At 41.8% G+C, this 20,018-nt stretch overlaps 1 protein-coding gene across 2 annotated transcripts; it reads right to left on the minus strand.

Moving 5' to 3' along the window:
- Positions 1–2,610: 2,610 nt before the first annotated feature.
- On the minus strand, positions 2,611–19,662 carry si:dkey-181m9.8. Of its 2 annotated transcripts, none has more exons than XM_039003601.1 (21): positions 19,374–19,662; positions 18,417–18,507; positions 18,068–18,133; positions 17,771–17,937; positions 17,388–17,536; positions 14,454–14,530; positions 13,137–13,307; positions 12,650–12,754; positions 11,238–11,498; positions 10,879–10,970; positions 10,478–10,666; positions 9,948–10,133; positions 8,098–8,196; positions 7,727–7,816; positions 7,529–7,643; positions 7,085–7,203; positions 6,650–6,763; positions 4,887–4,953; positions 4,553–4,640; positions 4,226–4,394; positions 2,611–3,876 (listed from the first exon to the last, which is right to left on the minus strand). In XM_039003601.1, the coding sequence occupies exons 1-21, from the start codon at positions 19,416–19,418 to the stop codon at positions 3,700–3,702; spliced, it is 2,637 nt and encodes an 878-aa protein (XP_038859529.1). In that variant the 5' UTR covers positions 19,419–19,662; the 3' UTR covers positions 2,611–3,699. The 2 variants fall into 2 exon arrangements, with proteins under 2 accessions (XP_038859529.1, XP_038859528.1); XM_039003600.1 differs by having other exon boundaries at positions 17,771–17,940.
- Positions 19,663–20,018: the final 356 nt, after the last annotated feature.

A 20,018-nucleotide genomic window follows, 5' to 3' on the forward strand; every position in this document is an offset into this window, starting at 1 on the left:
TGAGAACGGTAGACTGTAATGACACCCCTATTTGCTATATGTTTATATGTCTAAAGTAATTCCACTGCCTAAAAATAGTAAAGCACCCTTTGCTGGCTCTAACAGCCACCAAATCAGTTTGCTACCTGTTCTTAGTAAACTGATGGAGAGAAGGGCACTCAACTTGTACTGCACTGACTCAAATGACAGATGATTGGTTCAAAATAAATGGATAATAAGATAGTTGGAGCTGTATTGTTAGATTTCAGTGCAGCCTTTGATGTTACTGATCATACATTTTTATTTAGGAAACACGCTAGCTATGGCTTTACATCACATGCTCGGAGAGTTATTTATCCGATAGAACCCAGAATGTTCTTCAATGCAAGCTTCTCTAACATCAGATATGTACAGTGCGGTGTCCCTCAGGGCAGTTGTCTTGGGCTGTTACGCTTCTCTATTTTTACAAATGACTTGCCACTGGTCTTATGTAAAAGCTAGAATGACTATATATGCAGATGATTCCACACTCTACATGTCAGAACCCAAAACCAGTGAACTCACTGAAATTATAAATAAGGAGTTACAGTCAGGGCTCCATAGTGGCGTAGCGGTCAAAGGTACTGCATCTCAGCGCAAGAGGCGTCACTACAGTCCCTGGTTCGAATCCAGGCTGTATCACATCTGGCCGGGATTGGGAGTCGCATAGGGCGGCGCACAATTGGCCCAGCGTCGTCTGGGTTTGGCCAGGGTGGGCTGTCGTTGTAAATAAAAACTGAGTTTAAATGTATTTGGCTAAGGTGTATGTAAACTTCCGACTTCAACTGTATACTCCTCGGGTATAACGTTGGATGGTCATATTGACAAAGTTGCTGTGAAGATGGGGAGGGTTATGTCTGTTATCAAAAGATTCTGTGTTTTGACACAAAAATCAACTGTACTAGTTCATGCTCTGTTCTTGTCCCATCTTGATTACTGTCTGGTAATATGTTCAAGAGCAGCAAAGAAAGACCTAGCAAAGCTGCAGCTGGCTCAAAACAGAGCAGCACACCTTGCCCTTAGCTGCACATACAGAACTAACATCAACAACATGCATGCCAGTCTTTCCTGGTTGACAAGAGATTAACTGCTTCTCTTCTAGTTATGAGAAGTACTACTGTAATGAAAATTCCAGATTGTCTGCATAATCAAATAACACTCAGCTCATACCCCACAAGACATGCCACCAGAGGTTTCTTCACAGTCCCCAAGTCCAAAACGAACTCACGGCAACGCACAGTATAATATAGAGCCATGATCGCATGGAACTCCCTTCCCTCTCCAATTACTCAAGCAAACAGCAAAAATTACCTTTAAAAAAGTATTAAACAACATTTAATGGAACGGTGAAGACTGAGGGGGACACACACACATGTTTGTACTACTATTATTTATTTTTGTATTTTAAATTAGTGTGACTGTCCTTGTCTATCAGTGTATCAGTGTTTTTTGTTGACCCCAGATAGAATAGCTGCTGCTTGGCAAAAGCTAACGGAAATCTGAATAAAATCAATAACAAGTTTACAACCCATTTCACCCACATCTTAATGTATTATACCTGTCGGCTTTAAGTTAAGTGTTACATCAAGTTCCTTTCATTTAACAATATTTCAGTGTTAAAGTATGAAATAATTCACATGCTGGTCATAGCAGAAGAAATGTATGTCTCAAGAACTTCTCTAGTACAATACATTTTGAAAGTTTGTTTGAGATCCTGAGAAGTGAGAACTAGAGGACAACAAAAATAAACTGTACTGCAATACAGTGGCTATAGAAAGTACACACCCAAATTACACACTTCACTTTTTGTTGCCTTACAGCCTGAAATTTAGATGAGTTACTTATCATACATTTCCCACTGATCCTCACAGTGGGGTGTATACTGGTCAATAGGGACAGTACAGTTTATTTTACGTGAACTAAGTGCTTTTAAAAATATACTTTAAAAAAATATAAAACGCAACATGTAAAGTGTTGGTCTCATGTTGTTTCATGAGCTGAAATAAAAGTTCCCAGAAATGTTCAATTCAAACAAAAATATAATTTCTCTCAAATTTTGTGTACAAATTTGTTTACATCCCTGTTAGTGAGAATTTCTCATTTGTCAAGATAATCCATCCACCTGAGGTGTGGCATATCAAGAAGCTGATTAAACAGCATGATCATTACACAGCTGCACCTTGTGCTGGGGACAATAAAAAGCCACAAAGATGTGCAGTTTTGTCACAGATGTCTCAAGTTGAGGGAGCATGCAATTCACAAGCTGACTGCAGGAATGTCCACTAGAGATGTGGCCAGAGAATTAAATGTTAATTTCTCTAACATAAGCTGTCTCCAACGTTATTTTACAGAATTTGGCAGTACGTCCAACCGGCCTAAAAACACAGACCGTGTGTAACCACGACAGCCCAGGACCTCCACATCCGGCTTTCTCCCCTGCCGGATGTTCTGAGACGAGCCACCCGGACAGCTGATAAAACTGTGGGTTTGCACAACCAAAGAATTTCTGCACAAACTGTCAGAAACCATCTCAGGGAAGCTCATCTGCGTGCTTGTCATTTTGACCTGACTGCAGTTCGGCGTCATAACTGACTTCAGTGGGCAAATCCTCACCTTCGATGGCCACTGGCACACTGCTCTTCACGGATGAATCCCGGTTTCAACTGAACCGGGCAGATGGCAGACAGCGTCTATAACGTCATGTGGTCGAGCGGTTTGCTGTCAACGTTGTGAACAGAGTGCCCCATGGTGGTTATGGTACGGGCAGGCATATGCTGTGGACAACGAACGCTTTTTAATCAATGTCAATTTGAACGCACAGATATACCCTGATCAGATCCTGAGGCTCATTGTGGTGCCATTCTTCCGCCACCATTACCTCACATTTCAACATGATAATGCACAGTTCTTCCATGGCCTGCATACTCACCGAGCAGGAACAAATGTATTTAAATTGACTGATTACATGATATGAAGTGTAACTCAATAGAATCTTTGATATTGTTGCATGTTGCGTTTATATGTTTGTAGCTACATGTTTATTAAGAATAAACGTCAAATAAATTAGAATAACATGAAAACAAACAAAATCTTAATGTACCGGATCCGGTAGTTATTTCAAATCAAAAGTGCACTGCACTTTACGCTCGAGTCGACATCCACTGGGTTTACCGTGATCTCAATGCACTTTTGATTGAATCCTGGCCACAGCATAGCTAGATCTAGAGCAGCAGTGTGCAACACAGCTCCTCAAAGGACCAATTTACCTTGTCCCTGCCTTCTCTGGACTGTTTTATGGCACTATTTCTATGTCATTATTAGGCCAGTGTTACATAGCCATTATGACAGATGGTTGAAGTTAAATATTACCCCTGGATCATGTTTATTAGGACACGCAACAACAAAAAATTGCAACTGAAAACAAATGTGTGTTTCTCATTGGACAAGACCGGGTAGTCCCTTCCCCAGTTTCACTTCATTTAAAAATGTTTTCTACCTACTTAACACAACCCTGGGTGGTATTCACTAGGCACCAAACGGAAGAAAACGTACTGACGCAAGGAACCTGGCCTTATCCATTAAGAAACACATTTTTTTTCCCGTAGCAAAACATGTAAAAGCATTTGCCATCATGTGCCCTAAGGAACCCAGCCCAGGTGAGGCCAAGTATTTTACATTGCCTTAGTCATTGAGCAAGAGCAGCAATTGGGAGTCGTCATGGAAGCGCCTTGGTGTGTTTCTCTGAGCAGAAGACCGGCGTGGTCCCGCAGGGCTCGATGAGGGTAGGGGGAAAAGGTCATCTTTCACCTTCACAGGGGATAGCTTGTTGTCCCTCAGGCTAACCTTCCTAGTCAGGGTCTGAGGGACACACACATAGCATTATGGCAGTGTTTCCCAGACCAGTTCTGGAATCAACCCAGTCCTAACTACTCCACGTATACATGTTAAAATCCAGAACAAGCACACCTGATTATATTAGTCAACTAGCCTAATGATCAGTACGCCCTTCATGAGTTGCATCCGTTGTGCTAGTGTTAAAAGAACCAGCGAGCTACGGAAGCAAATGAACGCTTGGGAACTGACTAAATCAGTGTTACCAAAATCATATCAGGCCCTGGCCAGCATCAACCAAGGGACCCAGAGGATGAGAAACACTGTTCTATGACAGTGTAAAAAGCGTTGTGGGTAGTCTCCCCCTGCGGCTCACCTTTCTAAGGTGCTGTACATAGAGTGCCTCAGAATCCTGAAGGTTCTTCTGTGGAACAGGAATGTGCCACCGCTGTAACTCGGCCAACATCTCAGCCACATCGAACAGAACGGCTGGATCCGCGTGACTCCGGTTGATCAGCTCCACTAGACACTCTTTATAGTGTAAGCTAGGGAATCAAATTGAATCAAATGTAACCTTTTACATCAGCAGTTGTCACAAAGTGCTTTACAGTAAACCAAGCCTTAGACCCCACAGAGTAAGTAGAAGCAGAAGCACAGTGGCCAGTAAAAAGTTCCTAGAAGGAAGAAACTTGGTGTCTCTTACACGCAGTAGCCACTGTACTCTGGGAGAGTTGGTAGACCACAAGGCCCGTCTCCACCCATCTCTCTGTGCTCCAGGACTGCACACACACCTGACACATGGGAATAGAAATGTTTCAAAAACAACAGCAGCAACCACATTAACTGTGAATACTACAAGTAAGAGTAAATACATATGAAGCAGCAACAATTTTGATGAACAAAATGATTACAAAAAGATAGAAACAAATGACGTGAAACAAGCTTCAATCAGAAGCAGACAGAAGCATTTAACTATTACCGGTAGATTATAGAATAATGATTTGTAAAGTAAAACCCCTTGTTGGCTTGTACTTTACCTTCTGAGTTTGTTCCTGTAGAGTCCTCTTTGGATTTGACCATGCCAGCGAGGGGCACTCCGTAAAGCTGGAAAAGGGTGTATTGAATGTTGTTCAGATACATGATAAATTGCAATTCTCTCTCAGCACAAAGGTTAATGTCCTCTATCTTTCGTCAGAGATTATTTTGGTAGATAGCATGATGGGTAAATATACAGTTGAAGTTGGAAGTTTACATACACTTTTGCCAAATGCATTTAAACTCACTTTTTCACAATTCCTGACATTTAATCCTAGTAAAAATTCCCTGTCTTAGGTCAGTTAGGATTACCACTTCAGTTTAAGAATGTGAAATGTCAGAATAATAGTAGAGAGAATGATTTATTTCAGCTTTTATTTCTTTCATCACATTCCCAGTGAGTCAGAAGTTTACATACACTCAATTAGTATTTGGTAGCATTGCCTTTACATTTTTTTTACTTGGGTCAAACTTTTCAGGTAGCCTTCCACAAGCTTCCCACAATAAGTTGGGTGAACTTTGGCCCATTGCTCCTGACAAAGCTGGTGTAACTGAGTCAGGTTTGTAGGCCTCCTTGCTCGCACACACTTTTTCAGTTCTGCCTACACATTTTCTATAGGATTGAGGTCAGGGCTTTGTGATGGCCACTCCAATACCTGGACATTGTTGTCCTTAAGCCATTTTGCCACAACTTTGTAAGTATGCATGGGGTCATTGTCCATTTGGAAGACCCATTTGCGACCAAGCTTTAACTTCCTGACTGATGTCTTGACATGTTGCTTCAAAACACCAACCCTCATCCTCATGATGCCATCTATTTTGTGAAGTGCAGCAGTCCCTCCAGCATTAAAGCACAGTCACAACATGATGCTGCCACCCCCGTGCTTCACGGTTGGGATGGTGTTCTTCGGCTTGCAAGCCTCCCCCTTTTTCCTCCAAACATAACGATGGTCATTATGGCCAAACAGTTCCATTTTGTCATCAGACCAGAGGACATTTCTCCAAAAAGTACGATCTTTGTCCCCACGTGCAGTTGCAAACCGTAGTCTCAATTTTTTATAGCGGTTTTGGAGCAGTGGCTTCTTCCTTGCTGAGCGGCCTTTCAGGTTATGTCGATATAGGACTCGTTTTACTGTGGATATAGATACTTTCGTACCCGTTTCCTCCAGCATCTCCACAAGGTCCTTTGCTGTTGTTCTGGGATTGATTTGCACTTTTCGCACCAAAGTACGTTCATCTCTAGCGGTATGACGGCTGCGTGGTCCCATGGTGTTTATACTTGCATACTATTGTTTGTACAGATGAACGTGGTACCTTCAGGCGTTTGGAAATTGCTCCCAAGGATGAACCAGACTTATGGAGGTCTACAATCTACAATCAGTCTTGGCTGATTTCTTTTGATTTTCCCATGATGTCAAGCAAAGAGGCACTGAGTTTGAAGGTAGGCCTTGAAATACATCCACAGGTACACCTCCAATTGACTCAAGTTATGTCAATTAGCCTCAGAAGCTATGACATCATTTTCTGGAATTTTCCAAGATGTTTAAGGGCACAGTCAACTTAGTGAATGTAGACTTCTGACCCACTGGAATTGTGATACAGTGAATTATAAGTTAAACAATTGTTGGAAAAATTACTTGTGTCATCCACAAAGTAGATGTCCTAACCGACTTGCCAAACCTATAGTTTGTTAACAAGACATTTGTGGAGTGGTTGAAAAACTTCCGACTTCAACTGTAGGTAGTGTAGGTAGTGTAGGATTTACCTGAAGCAGCCTGTGTAGTCTGGGCACGTTCCAGTCCCTCAGGTGGTACAGGCAGTCCCTGGGGTGGTGGGCGTGTAACCCCTTGGACCCACACTCCGCTGAGAAGTCACACCCCTGAAGATGTAATTTGTTAGAGGGAAAGTACATTTTTTGAAGTTGTACCTTATTTTATCTAGAGTGTTGTTGCTTCATCCAGCCCGTTTAAATGTTGTTGTTTGTTTTTTTAATTGGTATGAATATGCATCTTAGAGCGTGGCTTTAAGCATTTCCTTGTGTTCTGCTACTGATTTTGACTAGAGACTAGTGTGCCTGGGTTAAGAAAAATGATAGACATAAGATAAAAGATTCAAATAATACAACTTAAATCTACTTTGACTGGAATTCTCCTTTAAATTAATGCTAAAGTGTCAGCTCAGATTCAACTAGGAGACTTACCGCGCCTAATTTGAAGGGCCTATTACAGCCGCCACAGAATTCGTGCTGGCATTGGGTGCATTTGAAATGGAGACAGCCTCCCTTGGAAAGGTAGAACACAAACTTGCATTTTGGACATTCTGAAACGAGACAAATAATATATGCAGTTAAAATGTCTTTCTCACCAAGACAGAAATTCAAAATATTGCATGCGTCTCATCTAATTTTGATTCAGGTACATACGATGTTTAATCTGAACTAAACATTAAAAAAAGACTACATAACACCGTTACAATAATAATAATAATACAAAAAGATGGCTTTAATAGTGACAACTCAATTACACAGCCGTGACACAAACTGTTATTCAGATAGGCTAACAGCTAGCAGACCTATACAACTGTGTGCATCATAAACCGAGAGTTCAAATAAACAAAATAATGAAAGTATGAGGTGTGTGTGTACCTATTTTATTCCTGCTGAGGAGATTCTCCAGTTTTGCGGTCTGGTACTCTGGGTTATTGTGGAGTTGCCACTTTCTGAACTTCTCACAGGAAAGACCCTGGTGTTGTGGAGCCCACTGGTGTATCAAAACGTTGTTAGAAGGTAGATACAAGGCTTTCCAACAATTTGAATGTGAGTGTACATGAATACATTACTTACTGCAGTCTTGCATTGGGAGCAGGTGCTCTTCCTACAACTAGGACAGTCCATTCTCAGCTGGTCAGCCTCGTGTAGAAGGCCAAAGGAGCACTAGAACATTGCACAGAAACTGACATTCATAAGCACCTGGATGTTCCAGTGGAAAGAACAAGGCCACTGTCTAAAGGTGCAACTTCACCAACATGTCTTATCTAGTGGGGTATTGAAGCTTAGATCGCAGGGTTTTGAATTGAAGGGGAGGGAACGAGGGTGAAAGAAAGACGAGGAGAATGAGAGAGTGAGATACTATTAAAAACACAGAGGTGGAGACTAAGAAAAAGAGAGATGAAGAGACAAGCAGGAGAACCAGAAAGATGAGTGAGATGTCTTACGTGGGCACACCAGCGGAAGTTGGGCATCTCCTGCAAGGCTCGGTCTCTCAGCTTCCTCTGGAACAACTCATGGATCTGAGGATCTAGGTAGTGCCTGATCTGGCAAGAGACAACAATGTAGACAGGAGGGATGTTAAAAAACTGTAAATTCCTCTAGCCTTTCAGCACCAGTTTCCCGGACCCAGATTAAGCCAACTCCTGGGCTAAAAAGGGATTTATGCTCTATGGCAGGGGTATTCAACTGGGGCTACGTGGCCCCATAGGGGGAAAATTATATTTGTATTTGAAAGGTTTTATGAATACTGCTAGCAAAATATTTATTTTATTACATACCTACAGTAGAAAAGAGGAGACTATCTTCTTTCTAATGATGCCAACTTTATTTCTCAACTCCTAGTATTGAGCCAAATACACTCACTGGAGTATGTGACATAGGCTTTGTAAAAGCAGCCGTGAATAGGCTACCAGTGCAACAACTGCTGCTGGTAAGCTTTATTGACTTGGACAGCTAAACAGCTGCTCTGAGTGAAAATGTGTTTGGCGTTACCTTTTTCTAGCTAATAGGTTATGTTAGAGTTCACACTCTCTCTTCCAATTCTAATGTGGAGAGGTCAAAATAGTGAAACACTCTCTGCCAAATCTATTAATAATTTTACTTCTCCTTGACATTATAATTCACCTGATAAGACAAAAAAAAGTCCTAACGTATAACGGGGTTCCTGGATCGCCGGTTTGCCTGGGCAAGAAAAGGTTGAAGAGCCCTGCTCTATGGAGAACCTCCCTTGAATGTGCTTTTTAGTCCAGGTTTATCAGCGTCTGAGAAACCGGACCTGAGACTGGTGCATCTCTCTCCATGAATGCACTCACTGACTACTACAAATCCGTGCGCAACCTTTGTTTCATTGTGTGGATTGTTTGCCCTTTGTTAAACGTTTATCAATTCCCCACTATATATCAAATCTAGCACCAGTAGTAAATGTAGGCTACCGTCACTCATCACCATGTCCCAGTAAACTAGAATGCTTGGTTACAGTCATTTCTGTTCAGTTTAAAAATATATATTACTAGATTCATACCGTTCTCGTTCTTGAAGTGGATTTGTTGTTTGGAGAGCTCACAAACTATGCTACACCAAAGAGGAATAAACTCTGTTATTTCCATTGCATTAACCCGTTTTCTGTCAATTTCTTTATTGTCTTGTTTGGAGCACATGTCTGGTTTCTCCGTCTTGTGTAATGTTGTGTGAACAGAAGTATCTGGCCTGCGTGCCAGGATAGGTGTGGCTTATTTAGGTGCCTGTTTGGGTTACGTTCTTGTTCAGCTTGATTTTGGTTAATGGGGAGGCTGTGGGGAGTCTGCATCTGAGCCTGGTAGACTCCACCTGTGCTTTCTAGTTAAGACAGATTGTGCATGATAGGATGCTTTTTCTTTTTGAATACTGAAATTTAGAAGTCAGAAGATTGTAAATATATCAACTTGTCAATGTATCACTGTCATCACCAGTGCAGTGTAAATAAAGCCAACACCCATTTGCACCTCTACCTGCCTGCCTCCTGAATAATTTGTCCTTACAACTGTTACAAGGTCCCTATTTTACAGAAGACAAAATTATATTAAAATGATTTGCAGTAGACGTAGAAGATGGCAGCTAGCTATTTGGAGCCAGTTTAGCGTTGCTCTAAATGACATCCCCTTCCACTAACAAAACCGAATGTTAATGGAATTTTTAAACAAACATTTCAATTGAAACAGAGCTAGGTAGAAAGGTCCACCCTGTCTATACAGTGGTAGGGTCTGAACACTACATCGAAGCAATGTCTACTACTACCGGGAAGCTACTGGCACCTGACCTGTGTGTCCAGAAGGCTGAAGTAGTCCAAGGCCTCCTCCACGCCTCCCTGGCTCTGACGCACGTCGGGCTGGCCACACAGGGGACACACCACATGGACGATGCTCTTCTCCTTGATGGCCTGGGAGAAGTAGGCCTTGAAGCAGCTCTCGCAGAAGGCACATGGGCAATGGGTCATAGTGATGATCTGTAGAGGGACACGGAGTGAGAGAGAGAGAAAGTTCGAGAGGGGTGGAGCACGATAGAGCCATTTTACTCTTCTAAACCTCATAGTGCGCTAAAACCTTGTTCCCACACAAACTCTGGTGGAATGTCTTGCAGCATGCCTTTAAAAAAAATGTGCATGAGTGGGTAGATATCAAGTAAACAGCGGTGCAATCGCGAGCTGCCATATTCAAATAAAGACTGCAGGAGACTAGGGCAACCCTACTTTAACCTGCCCAACAATAACGGACCAGTGATTACTTCAAAGGCAGGCAAGGAAGGATCCATGTTGACAGTATTTGAATGGGGTCCCAGCCTCTCACCCACCTTGCTGAAGGACACCTGCTCGCGGCAGATGGGGCATTCATGGGACAGGTACTTGAGGGCCGAGGGAAGGTCCCGGCACGACTGCACCGCCTCCTCCACGTCGGCCTGGCTGAAGCTCCGCCCCTCAAGTGACAGCAGGCTATGGAAGATGGCCGCCTTGTCGCCGGAGACGCCGGGCGGCACCGCAATCTGACGAAAGAGAATTGCATATATATGAAGAGTGTAGAGTAGTACTTTAGAGTCTACTGTTGAAACGGAAGTTGCTCTTTTTGCAGTCTTTATTTTTTTTTTAATCATGGAAGGCCCACACTTATACAATATGCACACAAACCCTGGAGCACACATGGACAGACAGACACACAGAAAAAAAAAACCTGGTTGGGGGTTAAGCCCACTCTTACCTGAGCATTGTTGACCCTCTTGAGCTGTATACGGAAAGGCCGCTCATTCACAGTAAAGATTCGGTCTGCCTGTAAGAGCACCTGCTCTGCATCTGAAAGCAGATCCAAAATAACAATAGAAAAACAATGTATCATTAGTGTCTTCTTGTTTCAGTCTATTTTCTTCCATTTGGTGCCTAATGAAAATGACCCTGATGTACTGTATATACACTCTCCCATACCATGTGCATAATATACATTTTTAAGATTCTGCAATGTACATTTTCAGGCTGTAACTCCATGGTAGTGTGTGCATGTCATCCCTTCACATCTACAGTATATGCTCTCTCTTACCCCCCCCCAGCCCCTTTCTCACTCACCTCTGGGACTGCGGAAGCTGACCAGGGCCTGGTCAGGCTGGGTCGGGGGGTAGGGGTAGGTCACATCCAGCACCTCTCCCCCACCGTTGCTCCTGCGCTGGAAGTAGAGGGTGAGCTTGTTCTTCACACGGCTGGGGGACTGGTCCGGTGGCAGCTGGCTCACCAGGATACGATGCTGGTTGTCCACTAGGGGCGTGACTGCAGTGGGGATTGGGGGGTAGTCACCACCACCTCGATCACCTCCATCGCCTTGCGTCTGTCCTGAGGAGCGAGAGTCGTTGGGCAGTTATTCACAAATGAATGGGAAAGATAAGTGCCATTTCATTAAATTATTTTATTCAGTGCCCTGCAAGGGCCGAAACACTTCTGATTTTCAAGTAACAAGTGTACTCTGTATGTATGTGTACAACATGTCGCAAATGTGTTCTCAACTGAGTTTGAGTCAGTGGAGATGTTATGCTCAAAATAAACTTGTAGACTGGCTTAAACATAAAGCAGGTACTGCCTCAGTGTTCAATGTAAATGCGTACCAGAAGTTGCACAGAATGCTCACATTCCCTCATACATTGAACATAAAACAAATTCACTGAGCAAATTTCTGGTCTGGAGTGGAAACTTTGTGAGCATTCTGTGCAACTTCCGGTACGCATTTACAATGAACACTGAGGCTGTACCCGCTTTATGTTTTAGCCAGTCTACAAGTTTATTTTGAGCATAACATCTCCACTCTATCAGAGTGGCTTACCAACAAAACCAATGGTGCAAATGCATCCCAAAATATGTTCACATGGAAATAGCTATTGATTTCTATGATCCAGCCTATAGTAGCCAATATATGGTGCTCAATGTAGGACTTAAAAACATTATGCAGGGCTTGACATTAAGCTTTTTAAATTGTTGTCCAAAAAACACAAACAAAAAAAGGTCAAACACAATGGGTCAAATAGGTGAATGAAATGTAGGCTACCCATCTGCCTATTGGCTTCTTAGCATAGTCAAGTCTCAAAATACAGCACTGCCCCTTTAAGACAGAATAAATATTGGATAGTTAAATTTGGTTTGGCCTGTTGCTGATCTTTTTTTGATTCGATCACAAATCCCACATTAAAAGGGAAAAGTTGATTTGATTTTTTTAATTAAAAAATAGGCAAAAAGTTCTGTGAAGTTTATTCTTGTGCATCTCTGCGCAGATTGGCATTTTTCTGTGCGGAACTCCTGGAGGAGCTGCAAAGCTGCGCATGCACAGCTTAGAGGCAATATTGACTGTAGGTGAATTGCTACACTCTAGTGTAGCTGAATAGCTCAATACCTCTTGGTGAGCCGGCTGCCACCGGACCAGTCCCCCAGCCATGTGAATCAAACCTCAATTCATCAAAAATTTTAACACTTTAGGGATTCAGTTTTCCACTCACCTCTTTCTTTAGTACCAAGCTGGTACACATTGACAACATTTTCCAGCTGTAGGCTCTTGAATAGGCTGTTCATGTCCTCAGAACTAACAGGAGTGTTATTTGGCGCTAAGGAATGAGAAAATGAAATGACAGTCAAAGCTCAAATATCAAAGCACAAAATACATTTCATTATGTATCACAATGCGATCAATACCAAACTTTAAATACACACTGTACATACAACTATGGCATGCTCACCATCAAACCTACACTATGCAGCATTTTGTTAGTTTAGATATCCCCATGGCTTTACAAAAATACTACTTAGAGATACCAGATGTAGCTTAGTAGTACTTTCCTACAGTACCTTATTAGACTGGTTAAGACTAGTCCTGGATTAAGAAGAACTTTCAATAGAGAATCTACATTGAACATGCTTTATAGTGCAGGACTAGGCCTAATGTGTGCCTGGGAAACCAGCACCAAATGTTTATATACTGGGTCCTACCAGAGGCAGTAGTGATGAAGGGGTTGGTGGAGGAGTAGGGAAACTGGACTCCCCCTGGCACTCCAAAGTTTATCCCCATATCCAGTAGCTCCTCTGTGTAGGACCGCCTCACACCAGTCGTAGACTCTCTGAGAGGCCCCGAATGGCTGGACTTTAAACTCTTGGGCGGAACTAGGAGAATTGATAATACACTGTTAGTGAGGAAATGAAAGCAAAAGGTTGACAATTTACTAGAAGTCGTTATAAATTAGGGTGAGGGAAGAGCAGTGAGAAGGAGTGGGATGAAAGGAGAAGTGGGTTGGCCGATTAGCTATTGATTGTGTACAGGGCCTAAAATGAACAACCGCCACCTGCAGGTAGATTTTGGCATTGGCGGGTAAGATGTCTATTTCACCAGCCACATTAATGGGTGGTCAGGGCTCCACAGTGCGAGCATTTCACTCACATTTGTGAGAAGAAAAAAAAAACTGTTAAGTATAATCACATTTAATAGTAAAATAAATGCTGCAGTAACTGTTTTCAAAGTATTTCTGCCGTTTTGTTTCATAGCACAAAATAACTACGAATCCTATATAGCCAATTCCGCTTTGCGCTGCAACACTGCCTGGCTGGGGGCTGTGCTCACGTGAAGAGCTGAGTGAAACATACATTTTAAGAAGCTTAAGAAGCGCTGCGCAGAAGAATAAAAGTTGGTCTAATTTACTTTAAACGAAAGTCTACTGAAATCAGACTTTGTCCTTGTTTCTTGGCTATTTATATTGTTTTGTTCACAAGCTAGGTTGTTTTTCTGTTTGAGTTTCAACGGCTAGGGAAGACTAGACAAGCCTCTACTAGTCAGACTCAATCACACAGGCACAAACATGACTGGAGTCGTTCTACCACAGTAACCTCCCACACTTAAAGGGGCAGATATTGATATTTGGTAAAAAAAATGAAATTAAACAATATACCACATTAGTTCTTACTACTAATACATTTATTGTTTTAGAAACATTACAAAAAATGCTCATCCGTTTATTTTTTGTGTTTTGTTGGTGTAATTCCAGCGGTAAGTTGTTTTTGGGGGGAAATCTACCTGCCACAGTGCCTGGTGGACCAAAAAGTAAATGTTATGCCCTGATTGTGTAAATACAGCTTACCTTTTCCATTTATTTTAGATTGTGGCAGATAGCTGGCTCTACAAAACAGATGGCCAGGGATGTGGACTCATCTTGACATTAGACCACTTACGTTTGAAAACATCTAACAAACTTTAAAAAGCAGGAATGTTAGGGTATGCATTTCTAAGATACGGTACAGAATTCGGAGAACACTCACCTATATCTCTAGGTAGTGGCGTGGGGGACATTGAGGAGCGCCTGGCTCTCGGGGTAGAGCTGCTTGGTTGAGGCCAGCTAAGAGGGAGACACAGTACAATACAAACTCAAAGCATGAAGGGTTACTAACAACTGAAAATGAATTTTTTTTCCACTTTAACCAAAAAAGGCTTAAACAAATCAAAATATATTTTTGATTCTTCAAAGTAGCCACCCTTTGCCTTAATGACAGCTTTGCTTGACATTGTCTCAACCAGCTTCATGATTTAGTACCTGAACTGCATTTCAATTAACAGGTGTGCCTTGTTAAAAGTTAATTTGTGGAATTTCTTTCCTTCTTAATGCGTTTGAGCCAATCAGTTGTGTCGTGAAAAGGTAGGCATGGTATACAGAAGATAGCCCTATTTGGTAAAATACCAAATTCATATTATGGCAAAAACAGCTCAGAAACGACAGTCCATCATTACTTTAAGACATGAAGGTCAGTCAATTCAGAAAATGTCAAGAACATTGAACGTTTCTTCAACTGCAGTCACAAAAACCATCAAGCACTATGATGAAACTGGCTCTCATGAGGACCGCCACAGGAAAGGAAGACCCAGAGTTACCTCTGCTGCAGAGGATGGATAAGTTCATTAGATTTACCAGCCTCAGAAATTGCAGCCCCAATTTTTTTTTCAGAGTTCAAGTAACTGACACATCTCAACATCAACTTTTCAGAGGAGACCTCATGAATCAAGCCTTCATGGTCAAATTGCTGCAAAGAAACCAAATCTAAAGGACACCAATAAGAAGAAGAGATTTTCCTGGGCCAAGAAACACAGCAATGGACATTAGACCGGTGGAAATCTATCCAGAAAATGTCCAAATGAGATGTTTGGTTCCAACCGCTGTGTCTTTGTGAGACGCAGAGAAGGTAAATGGATGATCTCCGCATGCGTAGTTCCCACCATGAAGCATGGAGGAGGTGTGGTGGTCCTTTTCTGGTGACACTTGTCTGTGATTTATTTAGAATTCAAGGCACACTTAACCAGCATAGCTACCACAGCGATACGCCATCCCATCTGGGATATTCTGTTTTTCAACAGGACAATGACCCAACACACTTCCAGCCTGTGTTAGGGCTATTTGACCAAGAAGGAGAGTGATGAGTGCTGCATCAGATGACCTGGCCCCCACAATCACCCGACCTCAACCCAATTGAGATGGTTTGGGATGAGTTGGGCCACAGAGTGAAAGAAAAGCAGCCAACAAGTGCTCAGAATTTGGGAACTCCTTCAAGACTGTTGGAAAAGCATTGCAGGTGAAGCTGGTTGAGAGAATGCCAAGAGTGTGCAAAGCATCAAGGCAAAAGGTGGCTAGTTTGAAGAAAATATATTTAGATAAACATCTAAATATATTTTCTTCAAACTAGCCACACTTTTTTTGGTTACTACATGATTCAATAAGTGTTAGTTTTGATATCTACACTATTACTCTAGAAAATAGTAAAAATAAAGAAAAACCCTTGAATGTGTAAGTGTCTTAACTTTTGACTGGTACTGTATACAGTGGCAAGAAAAAGTGTGTGAACCCTTCGGAAAATACCTGGATTTCTGCATCAATTGGTCATAACATTTTATCTGATCTTCATCTAGGTCACAACAAACACAGTCTGCTTAAACTAATAAACAATTATACACGGTGTGTCTTTATTGAACATTTACAGTCCATGGTGGGAAAAGTATGCGAACGCTTGGATTTAATAACTGGTTGACCCTACTTTGGAAGCAATAACCTCAACCAAACGTTTTCTGTAGTTGCGGATCAGACCTGCACAACGGTCAGGAGGAATTTTGGACCATTCATCTTTACAAAACTGTTTCAGTTCAGCAATATTCTTGGGATGTCTAGTGTGAACTGCTCTCTTGAGGTCATGCCACAACATCTCAAATCGGCTTGAGGTCAGGACTCTGATTGGGCAACTCCAGAAGGTATATTTTCTTCTGTTGAAGCCATTCTGTTGTTGATTTACTTCTGTGTTGTTGTCCTGTTGCATCACCCAACTTCTGTTGAGCTTAAATTGGTGGACAGATAGCCTTACATTCTCCTGCAAAATGTCTTGCTAAACTTGGGAATTCATTTTTCCATCAATGATAGCAAGCTGTCCAGGCCCTGAGGCAGCCCCAAACCCAATCCCTCCACCATACTTTACAGTTGAGATGAGGTTGATGTTGGTGTGCTGTGCTGTGCCGTTTTTTGCTCCACACAGTGTTGGGTGTTTTTTTTGGACAGCAATGACTTCTTCCGTGGTGTCCTCCCATGAACACCATTCTTGTTTAGTGTTTTATGTATCGTAGACTCGTCAACAGAGATGTTAGTATGTTCCAGAGATTTGAACTTTTGAACTTTCTCCATTTATAGACAAAATGTCTTACCGTGGACTGATGAATATTGAGGCTTTTAAAGACAGTTTTGTAACCCTTTCCAGCTTTATGCAAGTCAACAATTCTTAGTCTTAAGTCTTCTGAGATCTCTTTTGTTCGAGGTATGGTTCCCATCAGGCAATGCTTATTGTGAATAGCAAACTCAAATTTTGTGAGTTTTTTTTATTAGGGCAAGGCAGCTCTAACCAACATCTCCAACTTCATGTCATTGATTGGACTCCAGGTCAGCTGACTCGACTCCAATTAGCTTTGGAGAAGTCATTAGCCTAGGGGTTCACATACTTTTTCCAACCTACACTGTGAATGTTTAAATGATGTATTCTATATAGACAATAATTTGTGTGTTATTAGTTTAAGCACACTATGTCTATTGCTGTGACTTAGATGAAGATCAGGTCAAATTTGATGACCAATTTATGCAGAAATCCAGGTAATTCCAAAGGGTTTGCATACTTTTTCTTTCCACTGTATGTCGATTATTCAAGGAATGAGCACCCTTCTCAATTTACCTGCCAGGGTCCGAAGACTCTGCATGTGCACTGGAGTGTGCTGCAGTAGGTAGCATCTGAACCCTGATTGGGTGCATGGCAAAGAGGGGCGTTTCCTTTTGAAATGCAGACCTCATTTCTGAGACGAGCAATGACAGGTTGGCCAGCCCCTGCCAATCAAAAGGTAGACGCAGTTCAAACAAACTAGAAAAGTAGATTGATGGTGCTAAAGTACCACCCCACTCAACCCATGCATGCTACACACACATACACACATGGTCTCTCTCTCTCTCCATTTTCTAACCACTACTCTAACATCTCTTCTAATAATACATTTTTTTTAAATCAACAAAACATTCACCAAGCACTATCAAAATCACATTGTTGCATTGTTGTCAACTTACGCTCTTCCAGTTGTTGAGGCAGTCGAGGAGCACCTGCCCACTGGCCTCCACATATGGGCACCTGGGGTTGATCAACATGGAGATGGAGGGACACACGTAGCACCGCGGCTGGCTCTGGGGGTGAGTCTCGTGGAGCCAGATGCACACTGGGATATTATATGTGTTACCTGCTTGGAGGACAAATTATTTCCATGGGTCACTTCAATAAGAACTTACATAGGGAATGGTGAAAATGTTATCGATGTGGCAAGGTACGAAAACTAGTTATTATTAGTATTATTATGATAGTGTGCTTACCGTCATGTGGAACTGGAATAGTACCAGCCAAATAAACTAACTTCCTCTTTACCTTATTGGGGAAACCTGTGGTTGAAACATAAATATCATATTAGCATTCTGCATAATTTAAGGCAGACACAGGGTGGTCTGGTCCAGAAACAACCCTAGAGTGCAAAACAACAATCTGCCCATACAGCTTTGCTTAACACAGTAAACCTTTCTAATCCATGTCGCTGGTGACCTAAGGTATCATGACCACTACAAAAATAGTGACACCAACGACACACCTAACAGTGACACAGGATCAATATAGGTTAGGTTAAATAAAAGACAAATGATGATACAGGTTTATATGCTGTGAACTTACAGTAGTAATCCACATACATACGCAGGTCTCCATAAGTCGCTGTAACATTCTTGATATCACTGACAGCCTCAGCAGGGAAGCTGTATTTACACTGAAAAAAAATGAAGAGTGAGGGGGAGGGAACATGTAATCAATATTGGCACACTAGCCATTATCTTTTCAGTGTGTAGTAGACAATAAAACAATGATCGATTCAATGCACTCTTGTCCAGTTATTTTAGACATCAAGAGGCATGTGGATTTATTTACTGACTGCAGTACTGTTTAGGCACTTCAAAGCTGAGTGTGGCATTCAAATTATGGTTAGTTAGCTAGCTACTTCATCCAAAGGTCATCTATATATACGCCTCTTCCTCTCTGCATCACCCCACGTTGACAGTACCGAGTACTAGAAACAATGACATTGTAAACCATTTTTCATAAGTTAGAACACTCAAGAGGCAAAGCACAGTTGTAAAGCATTGCGAGTGGCTAACAAACTGTTCCATGGCTTGAAAACCAAGCATTGCTTGCAAGCTAGCTAGTCAAACTGTGTTGTCAGTGAAGGGAAGCTATCAAGTTACCAACGTTTGCTAGCAATGTCTGGATAGTTGCACCTGTTCATTATAGTAGCTAGCTGGCAACTCCTCAATTTAAACACGATAACAATATTTTCAGCTAGGCTAGCTACCTATTCCTGAAAGTGCAGCCTCAGATAAATGCATAGCTGGCTAACTATCTAACTTAGCTAGTTAAATACCTTGTCACAAAGTAAACTAGCTAGCTAATGTTAGTAGTTGGCTAAATAACTTTTGCTTAGCTCTACAACGGTCATCCTATGTAGTTTGTCAGAGATATGAGTATATTTGCTTACGTTAGTGTTATAGTTAGCATATATAGCTAATTACAGTAGCTAACGTTAGCTATCAAGATAAACCAGCTAGCCTACTTTCTGAATGATGTTGTTTATCTTCTTACCTCGGTCAGTGTTTCATATTCAAGGACTGCTGGGACCCTCGGCATCTTTTATAATTTAACCTTTCAATCTTATGTGGAATTATGGATCAACATTCAAAACTAGCTATGACAACATCTGACATTCCCGACAGCTGCGTTGAAAAACACTAGGAACTCGAAACTGCGAATTTGGAAATCTCCGACATCAGTCCGTTCAAACAACTGGGAACTGAGAATAAAATCGAGTTTCCGACATAGAAAAATCGATTTGAACGGTCATCCAACGCGGAATTCCAACTCGGGGCTCATCTTCATCTTCTTCTTCGATGAGGCGGTTGGCATCCAATACATGGTGCATTACCGCCACCTGCTAGACTGGAGTATAACTCCCTTATACTTTGCTTGAAAAAAATCTATAATAATAAAAAATAATAAATCAATTACTTTACCATCTAACACTACACTCACAAAAAAATATATAAAAAAACATACTCCACTATTTAAATCTATTTCGTACTACTTCAGGCCAACAGCCTGAAATGATGGGACACTACACCCTGTAACTCTGCTGATGTTAAGTTTTGCACACCCTAATACCTCTCTGCAGCTGCCACCACAACCTCTATTTGCTATGACTTACATTCCATTCCTGCAGTACAGTTGATA

This window comes from Salvelinus namaycush, chromosome 11, assembly GCF_016432855.1.
Source record: "Salvelinus namaycush isolate Seneca chromosome 11, SaNama_1.0, whole genome shotgun sequence".
Taxonomy (NCBI): Eukaryota; Metazoa; Chordata; class Actinopteri; order Salmoniformes; family Salmonidae; genus Salvelinus; species Salvelinus namaycush.